This window comes from Microcaecilia unicolor, chromosome 1 (assembly GCF_901765095.1).
Source record: "Microcaecilia unicolor chromosome 1, aMicUni1.1, whole genome shotgun sequence".
Classification (NCBI taxonomy): domain Eukaryota; kingdom Metazoa; phylum Chordata; class Amphibia; order Gymnophiona; family Siphonopidae; genus Microcaecilia; species Microcaecilia unicolor.
This window is the reverse complement of record NC_044031.1, coordinates 513,494,247-513,516,553: the sequence shown is the minus strand read 5'-3', so window position 1 is coordinate 513,516,553 and position 22,307 is coordinate 513,494,247. Positions and strand designations below refer to the sequence as shown.

The 22,307-nt window shown below is 49.8% G+C and overlaps 1 protein-coding gene across 1 annotated transcript in view; it reads left to right on the top strand.

Annotated features, from left to right (window-relative positions):
• Positions 1-22,307, top strand: part of NCOA2 (nuclear receptor coactivator 2) — a 470,775-nt gene that overhangs the window by 121,995 nt on the left and 326,473 nt on the right. The window contains 1 exon segment of the mRNA XM_030215383.1: positions 21,538-21,638. Coding sequence (XP_030071243.1) covers positions 21,538-21,638 — 101 coding nt within the window.

Below are 22,307 nucleotides of genomic sequence, written 5' to 3'. Positions count from 1 at the left end.
TATGTCCGCTCCCCCCCCCTTTTTTTCAGCCCCCAGTTCCAGCCCCTTTATCCCACCTGCCCCTAGTTTTAGCCCCAGCCCACATCTTCCACCTGCCCCCCTTTTTCATCCCCCAGTTTCAGCCCCACTATCCCACCAGTCCCCAGCTTCAGCCCCCAGTTTCAACCCCAGCCTTTTTCTCTTACCAGTCCTGAGCTTCAGACCCAGCCATTTCTCCCTGTCTCCTTTTCAGCCCCCCCGCTAACTCCCCTCAACATGTGCACCCAGTCCCTGGTGGCCCAGTGGGCGACCAACCCCCCCCCCCCCCCCAGCGATGGGGGCTGGAGGTTCGCTGGACCACCGGTCCCCCCCCCCCCCGACAATCCCCACCCAGCGCATCCCAGGATACACTGGGCAGGGCTGGGCGCTGCCATTTTGCTACGTCGAAGGAAGAGGAGGGAGGCAGGCTATCTCTCTCCTCTGACTCACAAGGTGGGGGGGGGTAGGGAGGGGGGAGTGGGTAGGTAGGCAGGTAGAGGGGTGGCAGATTCATCACTGGACCATCACTGACCCTTTGCTGGGGGGGGGGGGGGGGCTGGAGACCCACCGAATCTCCAGCCCTCCCTGAACCTTAGGGGGGGGGGATCGTTGGGAGGGGACCGGCGGTCCAGCGGACCTTCAGCCCCTCGGGGGGGGGGGGGGGTTGGCCGCCCACTGGGCAAATGTTGAGGGGAGTTAGGGGGGGTTGGAGACCCACCGGATCTCCAGCCCTCCCTGGGGGAGGCACCGGAGGTCCACCGGACCTCCAGCACCCTGTTACTGGCAGGTTTGCCTTGGTGGGGGGATTGGGGGCCTGCCAGCGTGCGCAGGGCTCACCATTCCTCCCCAATGATGTGCAAACCCTAACGCCAGCTCGGAGCTGGCGTAGGGTTTGCCGCAGCCAGCAACCCAATCTTTGGCACGCTGGCAGCGACCCAATCTTTGGCGCGCTGGTCGCTGATCATTGGGGATGAATATGGTTAGCCCTGTTTAGCATGTATTTGCATGCTAGTTGCATTCAGAGCCCTCAGGTGTGTTGTTTAATGTGCTCGAGGGCTCTGATCATGGGGCGGTAGCAAACGCCGGCGCTAGTATGGTGCTAACAGCCTCTAGCGCCGGCGTTTGCTTCTGATCATCCCCCTGTAGTTGAGTATGCACCATTTGTAAGCACCAGATCCAGTATCTGCTTTCTGCTTGGGCTCCATGAACAGTTGCCAGAATAGCTCTCTGTGTAAACAAAAAAACACAGGAACTTCTGGAGGTTGATTGTGGTATCTTAGCTGTGGTGTCGTCGAGAAGTAGGGAGATCCTGTGTTTGTTTTCACACAGAGAGCTATTCTGGCAACTGGCAATGGAGCCCAAGCAGAAGGGGAATGATACTGGATCTGATGCTTTCAAATAAATTGTTTCAGATGTTATACTGTGTAATCATCTAGGATCTAGTCACTTAGCAATATCATTTCACCTTTCATAGGAATATTGTTAGTGTCTTCAAGTAATTTTTGCTTCTGAGATACTGGAGAAGTTGCTCAGTGAAATTGTGAGAACAGTCTTTGTAATGGTACTTTGTAATGGTACTGTGAGGCACGATGAGGAGTCTCATCCCTCTCCCCTTAATTTCATGGGGGCAGTGGCAGGATCCACGTTTTGGTACACACTTCTTTGGTGGCGGCCATCTTTGTTTCCACAGCTGGCTGCAGTTGATACCATGTTTGATCTCTGACCTCATTTGGGATCTGTCCATCTTCCTCTCCAGGACCATTCTCAGCAGTGCTCTCTTGTGTGGTTGCGCTGTGCCTGACGGGGCTCTGGTGTTTAGTCTTTATTGGGTGCTCAGAACTGACTTGCCTTTCTTTAGGGCTCTTTCAATGGTAGAGGCAAGGTGGCTGGTCATCCTTGCCATTGGTTGGCATGTCTTGTGGGCAGGCACTGACATTCTCAGGTGGTTAGCCTCCCTCCCAGGACAGCACTAACTCTTGTTTCCATATCATCAAGCTGATCAATCCATAGACTGGTGGGTTGTGTCCATCTACCAGCAGGTGGAGATAGAGAGCAAACTTTTGCCTCCCTATATGTGGTCATGTGCTGCCGGAAACTCCTCAGTATGTTCTCTATCTCAGCAGGTGGTGGTCACACACAGCAGCAGCTCTGGCTAGGCCTCCAAGCCTAATTCTTAGGTTTTGTTGAGTGCCTGGGGTTGAGGGCTCTTTTGAGCAAGTGCAAACCTGGTGGTGCCAGGTCCCTCCTTTTCTCCCCCCTCCCGCTGGCTCCGTTAAAAAAAAAAAAAAAAAATTTTGAACGTCCTTAAAGGCGTTTATTTCGACGTTTATTTAAACGTTTATTGCAGCTACTCACTGGGACACCAGGTCGTTACAGCTCGGAGCGGCAAGCAGGTAATTTTTACCTTTTTATAGCGGTCAGGGGGTTCCCCGATTCTTCTCCTCGTGGCATATGGCGTCGGAGGGCGAGGGCGCAAAGAGTCGCTCCCCGGATCGCTTGAGCGCTTCTAGAGGGGATGCGGGGGTCTTAAAGCCTGATTCGCCCTTGTTGGGTGACAGTTTCGTGACCGATGAATGTCCCGGTCCTTCCTCCGGCGTGGCGGTTTTTCCCGCCATAAACGCCCATCCCCCGCTCCTCGCCTCCGCCATCTTGGCCGGCCACGCGGCTCGGACGGCTTCTTCTTGGACCGCCCTTGAGGTTGGAGACATTAATGCCATGAACGCCCTTAATTTGGGCGACGGCACAAAAGCGGCTAAAGTTAAGCGCCGTTCTTCCCGCGCGGCTCCTTCGCGGAGTGTCGCGCCGGACGCCATTTTGGATGCGCAGCATGTCTCTTCCCCGCTCTTGCGAGCGCCGGTTGAGGGTGCGTCTAGGGTTGTAGCCCAGGCTGCGGAAGTGCACAGTCTGGGGGGTTTCTCCCCTGAGTTTGTTTTGCTGCTGCATCAGGCCTTCCTTATGCAAAACGCTGCCCCTGCTCCCTCGTCTGGTAAAGAGGTTGAGGTTCCCAGAGGTAAACGCCCTCGGGTTGATTCCCAGGCCTTGGAGGACTTTGTCTCCTCCGATGTAGATGAGGGCAGCGTATCTGAGTTCTCCCAATGGTCCTTTGCGGATTCCTTGGAGGAGACGGATCCCCGCTCGGATGGAGCGGATGACCCCTCTGCAGCGCGGCTTTTTAGCTCAGAGGATTTGCCCAACCTGTTGATACAGGCCATGGACACTTTGAAGATTTCCTCTCCGGAGGACGTCTCTCCCTCAGCCCCTGTTGGCTCTGCCATTATGCTGGGGACGAAGCGCCCGCCTAGAACCTTCCACGTGCATGATGCCATGCACACCTTAATTTCGGCTCAATGGGATGTCCCTGAAGCGAGCCTTAAAGTGGCTAGGGCTATGTCCCGCCTCTATCCTTTGACTGAAAGTGAACGTGAGGCCTATCTGTGGCCTACCGTGGATTCTTTAATCACTGCGGTGACTAAGAAAACGGCGTTGCCGGTGGAAGGTGGCACGGCCCTAAAGGACGCCCAAGACAGAAGATTGGAGGCGGCCTTAAGGTCGTCAGTTTGCAGGCTTCAGTTTGCGGCTCCTATGTGGCCAGGGCGTGCCTGACTATGGTGCAGCGGGCTTCCCCCTCGGATCATTCCTTGAGGGCTGATTGGCCGGCCCTGGAATCGGGCTTAGCCTATTTGGCAGACTTGCTGTATGATGTCTTGAGGGCCTCAGCTAAAGGCATGGCTCAGACAATCTCTGCGCGGCGGTGGCTTTGGCTGAAACATTGGTCTGCTGACCACGCCTCTAAATCCCGCCTGGCTAGATTGCCTTTTAAAGGCAAGCTGCTCTTTGGGGTCGAGCTGGACAAAATCGTGACCGATCTCGGCACGTCTAAGGGCAAGAAGTTACCAGAGGTCAGGGCTCGGGCTAGTACTCGTCCCGGTACCTCCAGAGGACGGTTTCAGGAAGCCCGTCGATACCACACGGGCAGGTCGGGTTCCTCTGCCCCCTCTTCCTTTAAGAGGAATTTCTCCCCCAAGCAGCATTCCTTTCGCAGAGACCGCCGTCCCGGAGGTGCTCCCTCCGGTCCTCCCCCAGGGTCTCGTACCCAATGACGGGGCCTTGGTCCACGCCCCAGTGCAGATTGGAGGACGGCTGTCCTCGTTTCTGGGCGAGTGGACCACAATAACTTCAGACGCTTGGGTGCTGGAAGTCATCAGAGACGGCTACAAGCTAGAGTTCTGCCGACCCTTAAGAGACGGGTTTGTACTCTCTCCCTGCAAGTGTCCGGTCAAAGCTGTGGCAGTGCAGCAGACTTTGGACAATCTGATCCGCCTGGGTGCGGTCGTTCCGGTGCCAGAAAGTCAGCTTGGCAAGGGGCGTTACTCCATTTACTTTGTGGTACCAAAGAAAGGAGGTTCTGTCCGGCCTATCCTCGACCTCAAAGGGGTCAATCGGGCCTTGAAAGTGCGGCACTTTCGCATGGAGACTCTCCGCTCTGTTATAGCGGCAGTGAAGGCAGGGGAGTACCTGGCATCCTTGGACATCAAGGAAGCGTACTTGCATATTCCCATCTGGCCTCCTCATCAACGCTTTCTGCGTTTTGCAGTCCTGGGCCGACACTTCCAGTTCAGAGCCCTCCCGTTCGGGTTGGCTACTGCTCCGCGGACCTTTTCCAAAGTAATGGTGGTCATCGCGGCCTTCCTGCGAAAGGAAGGAGTACAAGTCCATCCTTATCTGGACGACTGGTTGATCCGAGCCCCCTCTTATGCAGAGTGCGGCAAAGCTGTGGACCGGGTAGTTGCTCTTTTGAGCTCCCTGGGATGGATCATCAACTGGGAGAAAAGCCAGCTGCGCCCGACTCAGTCCCTGGAGTATCTGGGAGTTCGATTCGACACCCAAGTGGGCAGAGTGTTCCTGCCAGACAATCGGATTGTCAAGCTTCAGGCTCAGGTGGACCAGTTCCTAGTAGCCTCTCCTCTTCGGGCTTGGGACTATGTGCAGCTGTTGGGCTCTATGACGGCCACGATGGAAGTAGTGCCCTGGGCCAGGGCTCATATGAGACCACTACAACAATCTCTGCTACAGCGCTGGACTCCGATGTCGGAGGATTATGCTGTGCGCCTTCCCTTGGACCCAGCAGTGCGCAAGGCGCTGAGCTGGTGGATGCAGACAGACAAGTTGTCTGCGGGAATGCCTCTGGTGACCCCGGAGTGGATTGTCGTCACGACGGACGCCTCTTTGTCGGGCTGGGGAGCCCACGGCTTGGGAAGGACAGCGCAGGGGCTCTGGTCTCCTGCAGAGGCAAAGTGGTCTATCAACCTCCTGGAACTCAGAGCCATTCGGTTGGCGCTTTTGGAGTTCATCCCGGTACTGGTGTTGAAGCCGGTACGGGTCCTGTCGGACAATGCCACGGCTGTGGCCTATGTCAACCGCCAGGGAGGTACCAAGAGCGCCCCTCTAGCCAAGGAGGCTATGAATCTATGCCAGTGGGCAGAAGCGAACCTGGAGCAGCTGTCAGCGGCCCACATTGCCGGAGTCATGAATGTCAAGGCGGACTTTCTCAGTCGCCATACCTTGGAGCCCGGAGAGTGGCAGCTATCTGCTCAGGCGTTCTTGGACATCACGAAGCGCTGGGGCCAGCCGAGCCTAGATCTGATTGCGTCATCGGCCAATTGCCAAGTGCCGCGCTTTTTCAGCAGAGGACGGGACCCTCGATCCCTGGGAGTAGATGCTCTTCTCCAACAGTGGCCGACTCAAGAGCTTCTCTATGTGTTCCCGCCCTGGCCCATGTTGGGCAGGGTGCTAGACCGGGTGGCAAAGCATCCCGGCAGGGTAATCCTGGTGGGTCCGGATTGGCCCAGACGTCCCTGGTATGCGGACTTGATCAGGCTCTCAGTCGACGATCCTCTGCGGCTGCCAGTGGAGCAGGGCCTGTTACATCAGGGTCCCGTGGTGATGGAGGATCCCTCCCCCTTTGGTCTTACGGCCTGGCTATTGAGCGGCAGCGTCTGAGAAATAAGGGCTTCTCAGACAAGGTCATTGCCACTATGCTGAGAGCGAGGAAGCGCTCTACTTCTACTGCTTACGCCAGGGTTTGGCGTATATTTGCAGCGTGGTGTGAAGCAGGCTCACTTTCTCCCTTCACTGCTCCAATTTCTTCAGTGTTGGCGTTCCTGCAAGAAGGTCTGGAGAAAGGCCTGTCGCTCAGTTCCCTTAAAGTCCAGGTAGCGGCTCTGGCTTGCTTCAGGGGCCGCCTGAAGGGTGCTTCCCTGGCTTCGCAGCCAGATGTGGTGCGCTTTCTCAAGGGAGTTAATCACCTGCGCCCTCCTCTGCACTCAGTGGTGCCTGCGTGGAATCTCAACCTGGTGCTAAGAGCATTGCAGAAGCCGCCTTTTGAACCCTTGTCGAGGGCATCTCTGAAAGACCTGACGTTGAAAGCAGTCTTTTTGGTGGCTATCACTTCAGCCAGAAGAGTTTCCGAGCTCCAGGCGCTCTCATGTCGAGAGCCCTTTCTGCAGTTCACTGAGGCAGGAGTGACTATTCGCACAGTGCCTTCCTTCCTGCCCAAGATTGTTTCTCGCTTCCATGTGAATCAGCAGCTCTGTCTCCCTTCCTTTCGTAGGGAGGACTACCCAGAGGAGTACTCTGCTCTTAAATATCTGGATGTGAGACGAGTCATCATCAGATACTTGGAAGTGACCAATGAGTTCCGGAAATCGGATCATCTGTTTGTCCTGTTTGCAGGTCCTCGTAAGGGTCTGCAGGCTGCTAAGCCTACAGTGGCAAGATGGGTCAAGGAAGCCATTGCAGCGGCTTATGTGGCCGCGGGGAAGGTGCCGCCTATCCAGCTGAAGGCTCACTCCACTAGAGCTCAGGCGGCCTCGATGGCAGAGGCCGGGTCCGTCTCCTCGGAAGAGATATGCAAGGCGGCAACTTGGGCTTCGGCTCATACATTCTCCAAGCATTACCGCTTGACTGTGGCTGCACGGGCGGAGGCCCGGTTTGGAGCTTCAGTGTTGAGGTCAGGGATTTCAGTGTCCCGCCCTGGGTGAGTACTGCTTCGGTACATCCCACCAGTCTATGGATTGATCATCTTGATGATATGGAAGGTAAAATTATGTATCATACCTGATAATTTTCTTTCCATTAATCATAGCTGATCAATCCATAGCCCCTCCCAGATATCTGTACTGTTTTTATTCTGGTTGCATTTCAGGTTCAAGTTTAGTCTTCAGTTACTTCAGAAAGACTTCGTGTTCAAGTTTTTTCACTTGGATTCTTCAAGAGTTGAGACGAGTTTGTGTTACAGTGAGCTGCTGCATTCCTCTCCCCTCCGTTTTACGGGGCTGGATTGAGATTTAAATTCTGCCGGCACTCCCTCCCGCTTCGTGCGGCTGTAGGGCAGCTTTGTACCCCTCCCGCTTCGGCGGTTTTAGGGTTAGTCAGCTCCTCCCGCGGTTGCGGTTGCAGGATAAGCCAGATCCCCCCGCATCGGCGGGTGTGGTGTCCCTCCCCCGCTCCGCGGGGATGAGCTGGACGGATTCCCCTCCCCCACTTGTGTGGGGATGAGCTGGGTTAATTCCCCTCCCCCGTTTCGGCGGTGGTGAGCTGGGCAGAGTGTCCCTTCGTGGGTGTAATTCTCTAAGTGCTGAGTCCTGCGGATGGAGCTTTGATATCGACATACTGAGGAGTTTCCGGCAGCACATGACCACATATAGGGAGGCAAAAGTTTGCTCTCTATCTCCACCTGCTGGTAGATGGACACAACCCACCAGTCTATGGATTGATCAGCTATGATTAATGGAAAGAAAATTATCAGGTATGATACATAATTTTACCTTCATTACTGACATCTGCCTGCCTTACAAGCGGGAAAATCTGCATGTGCAGTTTCTATGACATCTGCCTGGCTTACAAGCGGGAATATCTGCATGTGCATTTTGTATGCTGTGATGCACGGCAGCTTTGGAGCAGACCTTAGATTTCTGGCCAAGCTTTGTGTCTCAATCACTTGAACGACCGGTGGGTCTTCCATATATGTGAGATCTTGGTCCTTTGACCTTGAGATCTGGAGGGGTTGGAGTGACCCAGTGTCTGCTGTTTTTGGTGCAGTCAGACCTGTCCATGATTGCATCTGCTACAGTTTTAGCAGCCAACCACCAGATTTCCTCCTGGGGGGAAGCTAGGGCCTGATGGCATGTGCATGTTGCAGTCAGCACTCCCTGCATAGACCACCTTCTGCAGCCTTTGGGGGACTTAAGCTCGGGAGCCTTCATCTCCCGGCTTCCTTTTGGCTACTTGTGGTTTGTGGAGGCTTGGCTTGCTCTGTCAACAGTGGAGGGCGGGCTCAGGAACAACAGACTGACGTCGGAGAAGGGAGAAGCAATTGGCGATCAGATGTTTTATCCCGTGCAGCACCTTCGCATACAGGTGAGAGGCGCTGCACGGGACGGTAATGTGGAGGGGGGTCCGGTGGAGGGTGGGAGCGGCGGCGATGATCCCAGGGGGCGAGGCGGAGGATGGCGGGAGGTGGAGCCCTGGAGCAAGGGACAGGAAACACAGGAAGGGAGGGGGACCGGGGATGAGAATTTGGAGATTTGTTTTTATTAAAACCGGCTGAAGCGGGGAACAGCGGCGATCTCGGGGGGGGGGGGGGGGGTAAGGGCGCCCATACAGGACGCTCCTGACGAGCGCCTTTGCCCCTACCGATCTATTTGTTTTTTTTGTTGTTTTGATTAGTGCAGGGGGAAGTGGGGAGCCACGTGTTTGTGTTGTGGTTTTTTTTGGACGTTTGTGGCATGCGCAGAGCAGCCAGCATAACGCTTGGCTGCTCTGCGCATGATTTAGGGGCCGATTACGACGGGGGTTACGATTCATTGATACATTGTACTTCTGGATACCGCAACGAACATGTTTGACCTGTTTTTTTGGTGCATGCTTCGGTTTTTCAAAATCGTTAAGGACTTCAACGATTTAGATTTTTTTACGTTTGTTTGATGCATCTGGGCCTCAGGGTGTAGTCTACTCCAATTCAGCAGCTAAGGGTCTTTTTTGCAATCCAAATTGTGAACATGTTGAAAGGGGGAAAATGTTACAAAGACAATTAACCAGATTAAAGTGGAACTACGGCAGTCGACAGGTGCCTACACAAAACCACCCTATTGTACAGCGCTAGTAGCGCTCTAGAAATGTTAAGTAGTAGTAGTAGTATATAATTTTCTGTTGGGTGGATCAGTCATTAACACCTGAAACTCACTGCATCTGTATTCAAAAGTGACCACCACCAGAAAGTGGTTCTCGTCGCCCTGGATTGGCCCAGGAGGCCTTGGTATGCGGACCTCCGACAGATGCTCGTAGAGGATCCCCTTCAGTTACCTCTGGTTCCCAACCTGTTGTCACAGGGTCCGGTGACCATGGAGGACGCCAGCCGATTTGGTCTTATGGCCTGGCGATTGAGAGGGCGCAATTAAGAGGCAGAGGCTATTCCAATAAAGTAATTACCACTCTCCTGCAAGCCAGCAAGTGTTCCACTTCCATGGCTTATGCCAGGAATTGGCGCCAGTTTGAAGTCTGGTGTGCTTCCAGAGAGATCACACCCATGCGGGCTCCTGTCTCGCCGATTCTGGACTTTTTTCAGGATGGTGTACAAAAAGGCTTGGCCTATAATTTTTCCTGCGGGTGCAAGTGGCAGCGTTGGCCTCCCTGCGTGGCAAGGTTGAAGGCGTGTCTTTAGCTGCTCATCCGGATGTGGCACGGTTTCTTAGAGGGGTGCTTCGGCTCCGTCCTCCCGTGCGTGCACCTTGTTCAGCTTGGAACCTGGGGCTAGTGCTGAAGGCCCTTCAGGGTGCTCCCTTTGAACCGCTTCGGCGTGCTTCAGAGAAAGATTTGACACTGAAGGCCGTCTTGCTAGTGGCCATTACTTCGGCGAGACGGGTGTCAGAGCTTCAGGTGCTGTCCTGTAGAGACCCTTTTCTGCAGTTTTCAGAGTCCGGGGTCACGGTTCGGACCGTGCCTTCCTTCTTGCCTAAGGTGGTTTCAGCGTTTCACTTAAACCAACCTATTTTCTTGCCCTCCTTTGTCGAGGAAGAGTTTCCAGAATCTTTTGGGCAATTACACCTGTTGGATGTGCGCAGGACTCTGCTGCAGTATCTGCGAGTTACTATCTCTTTCAGGACCTCTGATCATCTGTTTGTTTTGCTATCAGGTCCTCGCAGAGGGTCTCCAGCGTCTAAAGCCACTATTGCCCGCTGGCTTAAAGAATCTATCTTTTCAGCTTATTTGCTTGCCGGCCGGCCTCCGCCTGATGCCTTTAAGGCGCATTCCACTAGAGGAATTTCCTCTTCTTGGGCTGAAACTGGAGCACTCTCTCTTCAAGAGATTTGTATTGCAGCAACATGGGCTTCTAAGCTCTCTTTTGCCCGACATTACAGGCTGGATGTGGTTGCCAGGAGGGACGCACATTTTGGAGCGCAAGTGCTGGCGCGTGGTGTGGCTTGTTCCCACCCTATCTAGGGATTGCTTTGATACATCCCATCTGTAATGGCTGCATCTGCTTGATGACAAGGAAGGGAAAATTAGGTTCTTACCGTGGTAATTTTCTTTCCTTTAGTCATAGCATATGCAGCCATGATCTCTCCCTGTCTGATGCTATCTGCTGTAAATCTATTTCAGGTTCTGTTCGTGTTACCTGGAGATTCCGTCCTTGGGAGAAAGTCGGAAAACAGTCTTCAGGATTCTTGTTCAATTAAAGGAGGATGGCTTAATTCCCTCCAGTTTCATGTTTTGGAGGATGAGTTTATTCCCTCCAGTTATGTCTCAGTGGAGGATGAGTTTACGCCCTTCGGGAGGATGTTTCATTCCCTCCATTCTGAGTTAATGCCCTTTGTTGTAGGGCCATCGTTCGCTGTGAGGAAAGCTCATGTTATTCCCATTGCGGTTTGCCATACTGCTTTGGAAGCTTCAAATACTGAAGAGAGGCAGTGGAGCAAGCTGGTATGAGGCACTGAAAAAAGTGTGCTCTCTATCTCCCTCTGCTGGTTGATGGACACAACCCATCTGTAATGGCTGCATCTGCTATGACTAAAGGAAAGAAAATTATCACGGTAAGAACCTAATTTTCTCTTTCCCTGTCTCAAAAGGGCTTACAATCTTAAGCTATACCTGAAACTGTGGAAGGTGAAGTGACTTTCCCAAGGTCACAAGGTTTGTCAGTGGTAGAAGCTGAACTGGCTTCCCTGGTTCTCAGCCCACTGCTCTGACCAGTAGGCTCTTCTCTGAGGTATAGAATCCAACTCCATCCACCATAGGGTCCTGTTTTTCTTTATTTGCATGTTGCCTCCATTTTTAAAAAAGGCAACAAAAAAAAAATTCTGATTGCCTTTAACAGAAAGGGGATGACAGGAAAAAAGAAAACCTGAGTAGCAACAAGCAAATCAGTGTTTATTGGCAACTTGCTAGTTTACATGCTGTGTCCTGAGCGCCTTCAGATGTAATTCACCTGTGAATAATTGTTATATTGCAGTTGTTGGAACACTCACTAGAATAAATACATTTGGGGCCCTTTTACTAAGATATATTAATAGTCTGCAGATATGTATAGTATCGCAAACAGTATTATTCCACACAGTCTCTATCTAAAGAGGTAAAATGACTTCAGATCCCCAGTGCTACATTAATCAATTTTTTAGTAGCACTGCTCCGCTCTGCCGCTGGGTCATTTCCCAGTGCGCTTACAGGCAGGAATCCTCATCAGCCAAAACTCCGCTAGTTGTTAACACGCATCCAATAGTTATACTATTATGCTATTCGTTACACTTATTTGATGGGCGTTTTCAAAGGTTTGCTCTACAGCGAGCTCCTGTTGCGCGTTTGTTTCCTAAGGAGCTGAACCTCTGTTATTGCCCTAAAAACGGAAAGCAAAGGAGAAAAAATGGATCTTACTCTGTGTGTATTACTCAATTGTACTCACTGTGTCTTAATGATTTCAGCCATACCTCTTGCAGTTTCCGCTCATTTACTGCTTTAGCGGTTTAAAAAAAATGGCGTCTGTCAGCTGATTTTAACCCCTAGGACGCCTACACAACCAACCAATCACCTCATAGTTTGGAGTTAAAGGAACCTCCTCCTGTGCGATTGCGAAACAGGAGCTCGCTGTAGAGTGAACTTATGAAAACACCCATCAAATAAGATAAGTGTAACAAATAGCATAATAGTATAACTATTGGATGCGTGTTAACAACTAGAGGAGTTTTTGGCTGATGAGGATTCCTGCCTGTAACAGCACTGGGAAATGACCCAGTGGCAGAGCGGAGCAGTGCTACTAAAAAACTGATTAATGTAGCACTGGGGATCTGAAGTCATTTTACCTCTTTAGATAGAGACTGTGTGGAATAATACTGTTTGCGATAGTGATACTGGACGTTTGAATTCTTTCAGTAAACACAGGGTTATTTGAGATATGTATAGTAGCAAAATTTAAAATGCGTTAACTATTGGGGGTCATTCCCAGCATCTCCCCATACAGTTAACACAGAGAAAATATACTTGCCATGTGTTAATTGCATTGCAGATAACATGGGTTCGTTTATTGCTACTTATTGAGGTGGTGCTATTGACTCTGTTAAGATAATATGCTGTAAGTTATAGTGCATTAAACTGCAAGGGGCAGCCTACACACATTTCCCCCTATTCCATGCTATGCTGTTATTGCCAGAGTTAGTGTACACTAAGTGTCAAGCAACTTTAACTGTTAGGGATGGTATGTACTCATTAATTCCAATAATGTTAACTGCTTAATATACTTCAGTAAAAGGTCCCCTTTGTTTTCCTAGGGTCCTAATAGTAAGATACTGTTGATTTTCAAGTCCCAGAGCAATTCTCAATATCCAGCTTTCAACTGACCAATTACTATGTAGTATATATGTTATGCATTCATTCATTTGAGTGAGTAATTGATCAACCAATTTGCAGATTGAATGTTGAGAAAAGCTTGACTTTTGTTTAAAGCATCAGAATTGTTGATATTATTGTTCAGTGGCTTGATTCATGTTCCATCACAGTGAAATTGTAGAAGACTAGTTTTAATACTAGATTAGAAAGCAGATGAACAACAACAAAATACCCATATGTGGGTTATGCTAAATGCTTAAATTAAGTAAAAAAATAATATATATATATAATAATTTGCACCTCCAATGTTCCATCGCTGTCTGGCTGCCTGGGTTCGTAACATCTCATGACGTCAGCCAGCCTCCAGCGTTCCATTCCCCCTCACTACCCCGCCCTTGCGTCAAAACGTAATGACGTCAGAGGGTGGAACAGAGAGAGGGAAGGGGAACGCTGGAGGCGAGCTGACGTCAGGATGTTACCAAAAGAAGGGAAGCCAGCCAGGCCAGCCAGAAAACGATGAGGTACAAAGGAAGAGAGAAATGTGGCACATTGAGGGGAGGGCAGAGCAGAATCGATAGACATGGATGGGATGAGAGGACAGGAGAGAAGAGAAACGCGGGACACAGATGGGAGGGCAGGAAAGAGGAGCCTGCGACGTCGGCTGCCACCTCAGCCTCTCGACATCGCCATCGAGGACATCGGCGTCGAGGCAGGTCCAGTGTCAAAGTACTTTAGCAGAGGTCTTATCCGATACTGAGCAGGAGCGTTCGTGGGAGTCAGAGGAAGATCCGAGGTACTTTTCTTCTGATGAGTCCTATGGGATTCCCTCTGAACCTTCCCCTCCACCAGAGAGGAGACTATCTCCACCAGAGAGTCTTTCTTTTTCCTCTTTTGTCCGGGAAATGGCTATGGCTATTCCCTTCCCTGTGGAGGTTGAGGATGAGCCCAAGACTGAGATGCTCAAAGTCCTGGACTGTTCTTCTCCACCTAAAGAGGCTGTGACAGTCCCTCTGCATAAGGTAATGAAGGAAGTCCTTAAGCGAAACTGGTCGGCCCCTCTGTCTGGCCTGTGGTCCCGAAGAAAACTGAATCCCAGTATCGGATCCACAGTGAACCTGGATTGATGAGGTCTCAGTTACCCCACAATTCCATGGTGGTGGATTCTGCCCTCAAGAGAGCCAGGAGTACTAGAGACTATGGTTCGGCGCCCCCAGGCAGAGAAACTAGGACTCTCGACTCGTTTGGGAGGAAGACATATCAAGCCACTATGCTCGCTGCCAAGATTCAATCATACTGAAAAAGACAGGTACAAATCAAGGTAAGGTATACACAAAAAAATGGCACATGTGAGTTTATCTTGTTGGGCAGACTGGATGGACCGTGTGTGCAGGTCTTTTTCTGCTGCCATCTACTATGTTACCAGCTCTTCACGAGCGTTCACTTGTGGGACTCGATAAGGCAACTGTCTAGCTTGGTTGATGCACTCCCTCTGGAGCAAGTCGAACCTTTTTGCCAGGTGGTCAGGCAGCAGAAGGCGTGTCAAATTCCTGGCCAGGGGTACGTTCGACACTTTTGATGTAGCATCCAGAATCGCTGCTCAGGGTATAGTGATGTTTAAACTCTCATGGCTGCATGTCTCTGACCTGGATCATTCAGTCCAGGAGCGAATGGCGGATGTTCCTTGCCGGGGGACAACTTTTTGGTGAAAAATTAGAGGATCTTGTTGATCAGATGAAGAAGCATAATGATGCTATGGATTCTCTCTCCCACCGGGCGTCATTTGCTACTACCTCCTCATCTAGGAGGTATTTTGTGGGAAGAGGAGTGCTCCCTATTCCTATACTAGACGTAGGTACACTCCTCCTTCTCGGCAGCCTGTCCAGGCTCAGTCCCAGCGCGCTCGTTTTCAACAGCTTGCGTCTAAGGCCCGTGCTGCTCCCTAGCAAAAGCATGGAATGGGTTTTTGACTGGCTCCAGTTAAGCATAGCCTCTGTAAAAGTGTCCGTACTGGACGCCTTGCCGGTTGGGGGGAGGTTAATATTTTTTCACCAAAGGTGGCCTCTCATAACCTCCGACCGTTGGGTTCTTCAAATAGTCCGGTCAGGATACACCCTCAGTCTGGAATCCAAACCTCCAAATTGCCCACCGGGAACTTATTCTTACAGTTCCCAGCACAAACAGGTACTTGCAGAGGAACTCTCCACCCTTCTGAAGGCCCAAGCAGTCGAACCCGTTCCACCAGGGGAAGAAGGGCTGGGATTCTATTCCAGGTACTTCCTTGTGCTGAAAAAGAGGGGGGGGGGGGGGGGGGAGGGGGATACGTCCCATCCTAGACCTGAGGGCCCTGAACAAATTTCTTATCCGAGAAAAGTTCAGGATGGTTTCCCTGGGCACCCTTCTTCCCGTGATTCAAGAAAACGATTGGCGATACTCTCTGGACTTACAGGATGTTTACACACACATCTCGATACTCCCAGCTCACAAGACGTATCTTCGATTTCGGCTGGGAACACAGCACTATCAGTACTATGTACTGCCCTTTGGTCTGGCGTCTGCACCCAGAGTGTTCACAAAGTGCCTAGTGGTTAGTCGCATCGTCGCAACGCAGACTGGGAGTGCATGTGTTCCCTTATCTTGACGATTGGCTGGCGAAGACCACCTCGGAGGCAGGCGCTCTACAGTCTATGCGAATGACTATTCAGGTGCTAGAGCTAATGGAGATCGTGATCAATTACTCTCAAGTCCCATGTCAAACCAGTTCAAAAGTTGGAATTCATTGGAGCTCTGTTGAACACAAAGACAACCATCACAAATATCCAACCTGCAGATAAACTTTCCAAATACTTCAAAGAAAAAAATTGTAAACCTACACAACACGTTACCTCAGAACAGCACCAACATTGGAGATTTCATCGACTGTATGGACCCAGTCCACGGTGAATATCCAGCGGACAGATTCTGGACAAGCTTCCTTCCACTCACTGCTGAAGCAGTCAACCAAGCGATTAATAAGTTCTCCAGGACTCATTGTAAATTGGATATCTGCCCTAGTCACCTATTAAAATCCCCCCCCCCCCCCCCCCCACCGCTTCACAACAGATCTCACATCCCACTTGAACTACATGCTTCAACGTGATCTCTTCCCTAAGGAAAACGTCAATATCCTACTCACCCCAATACAAAAAGATACCAAGAAAAAAAACAAATGATATTACTAACTACCGCCCAGTAGCATCAATCCGACTAGTAGTCAAACTGATGGAAAGCATGGTAACTAAACAACTAACTGACTACATAAACAAATTCACAGTACTCCACGAATCACAATCAGGTTTCCGCTCCAACCACAGCACAGCACTGAAACAGTTTTAATTACTCTATTAGCCAAATTCAAACAAGAGATTGCAACAGGCAAAAGCGTACTTCTCCTACAATTCGACAGTCAACATGGCATTCAACATGGTAAATCACAACATACCACTAAGCATCCTAGAATATTTCGGGATTGGTGGAAGTGTACTTAACTGGATCAAAGGTCTCCTAACCAATAGAACATATCAAGTGAAATCAAACTCGAACATAGCACCACCCTAGAAAGCAGACTTTGGAGTACCTCAAGGATCACCACTCCTTTTCAACCTAATGATGACCCCACTAGCCAAGTCCTTATCCAATCAAGGCCTCAACCCTTTCATATATGCAGATGATGTCACAATTTACATCCCATACAAACGTGACCTTACAGAAATCACCAAAGAAATCAATCTCAGCCTAAACATCATGAACTCATGGGCAAATGCATTTCAACTAAAACTTAATGCAGAAAAAACACACAGTCTCATCCTCTTATACCAATATAACACGAACAAACCCACCAACATAACTACCTCAGACTACACCCTCCCCATGTCAGACAGCCTGAAAATTCTCGGTGACATAATCGACCGAAACCTTACACTAGAGAACCATGTGCAAACTACAACAAAGAAAATGTTCCACTCAATGTGGAAGCTCAAACGAGTGAAACCTTTTTTCCCGAAAGAAATATTTTGCAACCTGGTACAATCTATGGTACTAAGCCATCTAGACTACTGTAACGGTATCTATGCGGGATGCAAAGAACAAATCATAAAGAAACTCCAAACTGCTCAAAACACAGCAGCCAGACTTATATTTGGAAAAATGAAATTCGAAAGAGCCAAACCCCTAAGAGAAAAACTGCACTGGCTCTCAAAGAACGCATCGCGTTCAAAATCTGCACCCTTCTTCACAAAATTATTTACGGAGAAGCCCCGGGATACATGACAGACCTCATAGATCTACCAACCAGAAACACATCAAGATCAACACGAACATACCTAAATCTCCATTACCCAAGCTGCAATGGACTAAAATACAAATCAAACCTATACATCCAGCTTCTCCTATATAAGTACACAACTATGGAACGCATTTCCAAAAGCCGTGAAAACAACATATAACCACCTGAAATTACGGAAATTACTAAAAACTAACTTGTTCAAAAAGGCATACCAAAACAATCCAACTTAAATGCCTTAATCCAGCAACACAACAAAACCAAAGCTCATACTGGACATAATGGACATTACCTAACTCCTCTTCTTATGATTCCCCAATGTATTTGTCACATATGAACTTTACCACTACCACACTTTGTATTTGTTATAACCGGTATTGGTGATCGCCTCTACGGTGCCATGTAAGCCGCATTGAGCCTGCAAATAGGTGGGAAAATGTGGGATACAAATGTAATGAATAAAAATATAAAATAAAGACAGCTCGAGCTTACCTTCCCGAGGCAAGGGCAGACAACTTCCTGTCCCTGGTGTCCATAGTTCGAGCGTCTCAACAGATCACGGCTCGGCAGATGTTGAGACTTCTGGGGCACATGGCCTCCACAGTTCATGTGACTCCCATGGCACATCTACACATGAGATCAGCTCAATGGGCCCTAGCTTCTCAGTGGTGGTCAAGCTGCGGGGGATCTAGAGGATGTGATCCAACTGTCCACCGACTTTCGGAATTCCCTTCAGTGGTGGATGATTCGATCCAATTTGACCTTGGGACGTCCATTCCAAATTCCTCAGCCTCAAAAAAAAAAAGTGCTGATGACGGATTCTTCTCTCCTCGGGTGGGGAGCTCATGTAGATGGACTTCACACTCAAGGAGCTTGGTCTTTTCAAGAAAAAGGTCTTCAGATCAATCTTCTGGAATTGAGAGCGATCTGGAACGCTGTAAAGGCTTTCAGAGATCGGCTGGCCAACCAAATCATTTTGATGTAGATAGACAATCAGGTTGCCATGTATTACACGAACAAGCAGGGTGGCACCGGATCTCACCCTCTGTGTCAGGAAGCCGTCCAGATGTGGCTTTGGGCTCGCCGTCATGGCATATTTCTCCAAGCCATTTTCTGGCAGGCGTAAACAACAGTCTGGCCGACAGGTTGAGCAGGATAATGCAACCTCACGAGTGGTCTCTGAACATGGGCATAGCCCGCAAGATCTTCAGAGAGTGGGGCACCTCCTCGGTGGATCTTTTTGCCACTCAATTCAATCACAAGGTCCCTCAGTTCTGTTCCAGGCTTCAGGCCCACGACAGACTAGCATCAGATGCCTTTCTCCTTCATTGGGGAATAGGCCTTCTGTATGCATATCCTCCCATACCTCTAGTAGGTAAGACTTTGCTGAAAGTCAAACAAGACTGCGGAACCATGATTCTGATTGCTCCCTTCTGGCCGCATCAGATTTGGTTCCCTCTTCTTCTGGAGTTTTCCTCCGAGAAACTGTGGAGACTGGAGGGTTTTCCAACCCTCATCACCCAGAACGAAGGGTCGCTTCTACATCCCAACCTCCAGTCTCTGGCTCTCACGGCCTGGATGTTGAGAGCTTAGAATTTGCCTCCTTGGGTCTTTCAGAGGGTCTCCCGAGTCTTGCTTGCTTCTAGAAAAGATTCCATGAAGAGGTGTTACTCTTTCAAATGGAGGAAGTTTGCCATCTGGTGTGACAGCAAGGCCCTAGATCCTCTTTCTTGTCCTACACAGACCCTGCTTGAATACCTTCTACACTTATCAGAGTCTGGTCTTAAAACCAACTCCTTAAGGGTTCACCATCGTCGTGTAGAAGGTAGGCCTATCTCTGGACAGCCTTTAGTTCGATTCATGAGAGGTTTGCTTTTGTCAAAGCCCCCTGTCAAACCTCCACCAGTGTCATGGGATCTCAACGTCGTTCTCACCCAGCTGGTGAAAGCTCTTTTTGAGCCACTGAATTCCTGCCATCTGAAGTACTTGACCTGGAAAGTCATTTTTTTGGTGGCTGTTACTTCACCTCGTAGAGTCAGTGAGCTTTAGGCCTTGGTAGTGCATGCACCTTATTTCAAGTTTCATCACAACAGAGTAGTCCTCCACATGCACCCTAAGTTCCTACGAAAGGTGGTGTCGGAGTTCCATCTGAACCAGTCAATTGTCTTGCCAACATTCTTTCTCCGTCCTCATACCCGCCCTGGCGAAAGCAGTTTGCAAACCTTTGACTGCAAGAGAGCATTGGCCTTTTACGTGGAGCAGACAAAGCCCTTTAGACAGTCCGCCCAGTTGTTTGTTTCTTTTGATCCCAACAGGAGGGGAGTCGCCATCGGAAAACGCACAATCTCCAGTTGGCTAGCAGATTTCATTTCCTTCACTTATGCCCAAGCTGGGCTGTCTCTAGAGGACCATGTCACGGCTCATAATGTTAGAGCCATGGCTGCGTCAGTGGCTCACTTAAAGTCAGCCTCTATTGAGGAGATTTGGAAGGCTGCAACGTGGTCATCAGTCCACACATTCACATGTCACTACTGCCTCCAGCAGGATACCCGACACGACAGTCGGTTTGGGCAGTCGGTGCTGCAGAATCTTTTCGGTGTTTAGTATCCAACTCCACCCCCCTAGCCCCATTTTTGTTCTGTTCCAGGCTGCACTCATTAGTTGTTTATAGTTTTAGGTCAATCTATGTTATGTCCTTGCCGTTGTGAGGCCCAATTGACCAATGTTAATTGTTTTGAGTGAGCCTGTTTGCTAGGGATACCCCACATGTGAGAACAAGCAGCCTGCTTGTCTTTGGAGAAAGCGAAGATACTTACCTGTAGCTGGTATTCTCTGAGGATAGCAGGCTGATTGTTCTCACAAACCTGCCCACTTCCCCTTTGTTGTAGTTGTTTGCTGTTTATTTGCTTTTTGATTAAACTGAGCAGGAACGCTCATGCGACTGGCGGGAAGACGGCCACGCATACGTGGTGCGCGCTGCACACATGCCAAAAGACTCTGGAAAGATTTTTTTATATTTTGCTTGCAAAATTGCCGTCCGATTCCCGGGCCGACACGGACGTTGACCCACATGTGAGAACAATCAGCCTGCTTGTCCTCGGAGAATACCTGCTACAAGTATGTATCTTCGCTTTTCTTTGAAGACATATTAGGTTTTGTATGTCACCATCTTATTCCAGTTTTACGTTATTTTATTCCTAATATGTTTATTTGTGCTATTTATTTTGATCACCCTTGACATTATTTACGTCTTTATAATTAAGACTTGTGATCCTACAGCTTTGTTTGGAATTTTAGGAGTTTTTTGAGGTGTTTAGATGCTTTCCAGGAAAAAAAAGGGTGTTAGGAGTTTTTTGGGCTCGTAATACAAACAGTTTCCAGCATCACCTCCTTCTCCTTCCCAAACTTACCTATCATGGACATCAGCCCCCCTCCTTTCTCTTAGGCCCAGCATCAGTCAGCCTTTCTTTGTCTCAGCTCCAGCCCTCTTATCTGGTAAAGCAGGAAGAATGTGTGCCTTTGCTTCTATTGTTGTCTGCTTCTTCACCAGCTCTGCTGCCAGCACAGCAGGAGGATTTGAAATGTGAGAACAGACAGTTCTTGTTTCTTACCAGAAACAGGCCTTTTCTCACACATTTAAATCCTGTCTAGAGCTGGTGGCAGAGTCAGTGACAGAATGGAAAGCTTCGGAAGCAAAGACATAAGCTTTAAGAGAGACTGTGGTCTACTCCGGTGATCTCACCCAGATGAAGTGGTAGCTGCCAGTTCTTTCAGTGCAAGGCCAGTGGCAACCTTTGGAGAACTCTGGGGCACCTCCCATCGTTATTCTGGCTTTTTGTTTTTGCTACTTTGCCTCTCTGCACAAACTTATGGCAGAAAGGGGAAAGTGGATGGACAGATAGGCTGTTTGCTTGAAGGACAATGCATTTCTCAATAGAAGAGAATGCCCAGCTCCTTGAGAATGCCCTCAATGAAACGTTTGAAGGGTATGGAAGGGATGGATATTCTTGACATATTCTGGTTGGCAGTGTCCTGGTCTTGTGTGGGAAGATATTTGGTGGCTTTCCTTTAGCTTGTTTGGATCCACAGTGGCTCCCAACTTAAAACATTAATGAAGTCCACTATGTTAGGTGATTGTGTTTGAATGTCCCAGAAAGGGTGATTTTTCAGGTGTTCTTGGTTATAACTGTAACCCCTATTTGGGGTGTTTAAATCAGGATTTTCTGGTTATAACAACAAATTTGAAGCCCTGTCTATAAATCATTTTTGCATATGGATCCAGGTACCCTTACTATCAAGTAATTATATTTTTTCCTCCTTTGTAGAAAAAGCTGCATCGGCCAATGAGGAAGTGCAGAAAGCCGATGTATCTTCTACAGGCCAGAGTGTCATTGACAAGGATGCACTTGGACCTATGATGCTTGAGGTAAAGGTTAATGTAATAGTATTGTTGACATCTATTTCTGCTCTGTTATATATAACCAGTGAAAAAGGCCTGTTTCTGACAGAAATGAAATGCTTGCTAGCAAGGTTTTCCTCGGAGTGTGTATGTTTGAGAGAGTGTGTGTGAGATTGACTGTGTGAGAGAGAGTGAATGTGCGAGTGTGTGTGTGTGTGACAGAGAGTGAGTGAGACTTGGTACGAGTGTGTCCGTGAGAGAGTGTGTGGGTGAGAATCAGTGTGTGTGCCAGGGGCCCCTCCCTGCTCTGTCCCAGTTCCAGGGTCATCCCCCCTCCCCCCCTCCGAGTTCCAGGGTTATCCCCCCCCCTCCGAGTTCCAGGGTCATCCCCCCTCTCTCCGAGTTCCAGGATCCCTTCCAGTTTCAGGGTCCCCCCACCCTCCCTCAGAGTTTCAGGATCCCCACCCTCCCAGTTCCACGGCCCTGTCCCCTACCTTCCTCCCTCCCTCCGAGGTGCTTGGTGTGTGGGGGGGGGGGGGGGTTGCTATTTGCTGTCAACCTAAGGAGACACTGCTTCTGGCGTCCAGCAGCTAAGTCCTGTCGTGACCCACAGGCAGCTGGAGGTCCCTCATACTGTTTGTGACACACATTGACAGGCAACGGCGGGGCTGACGCAGCCACGGGCACCCTGGATAA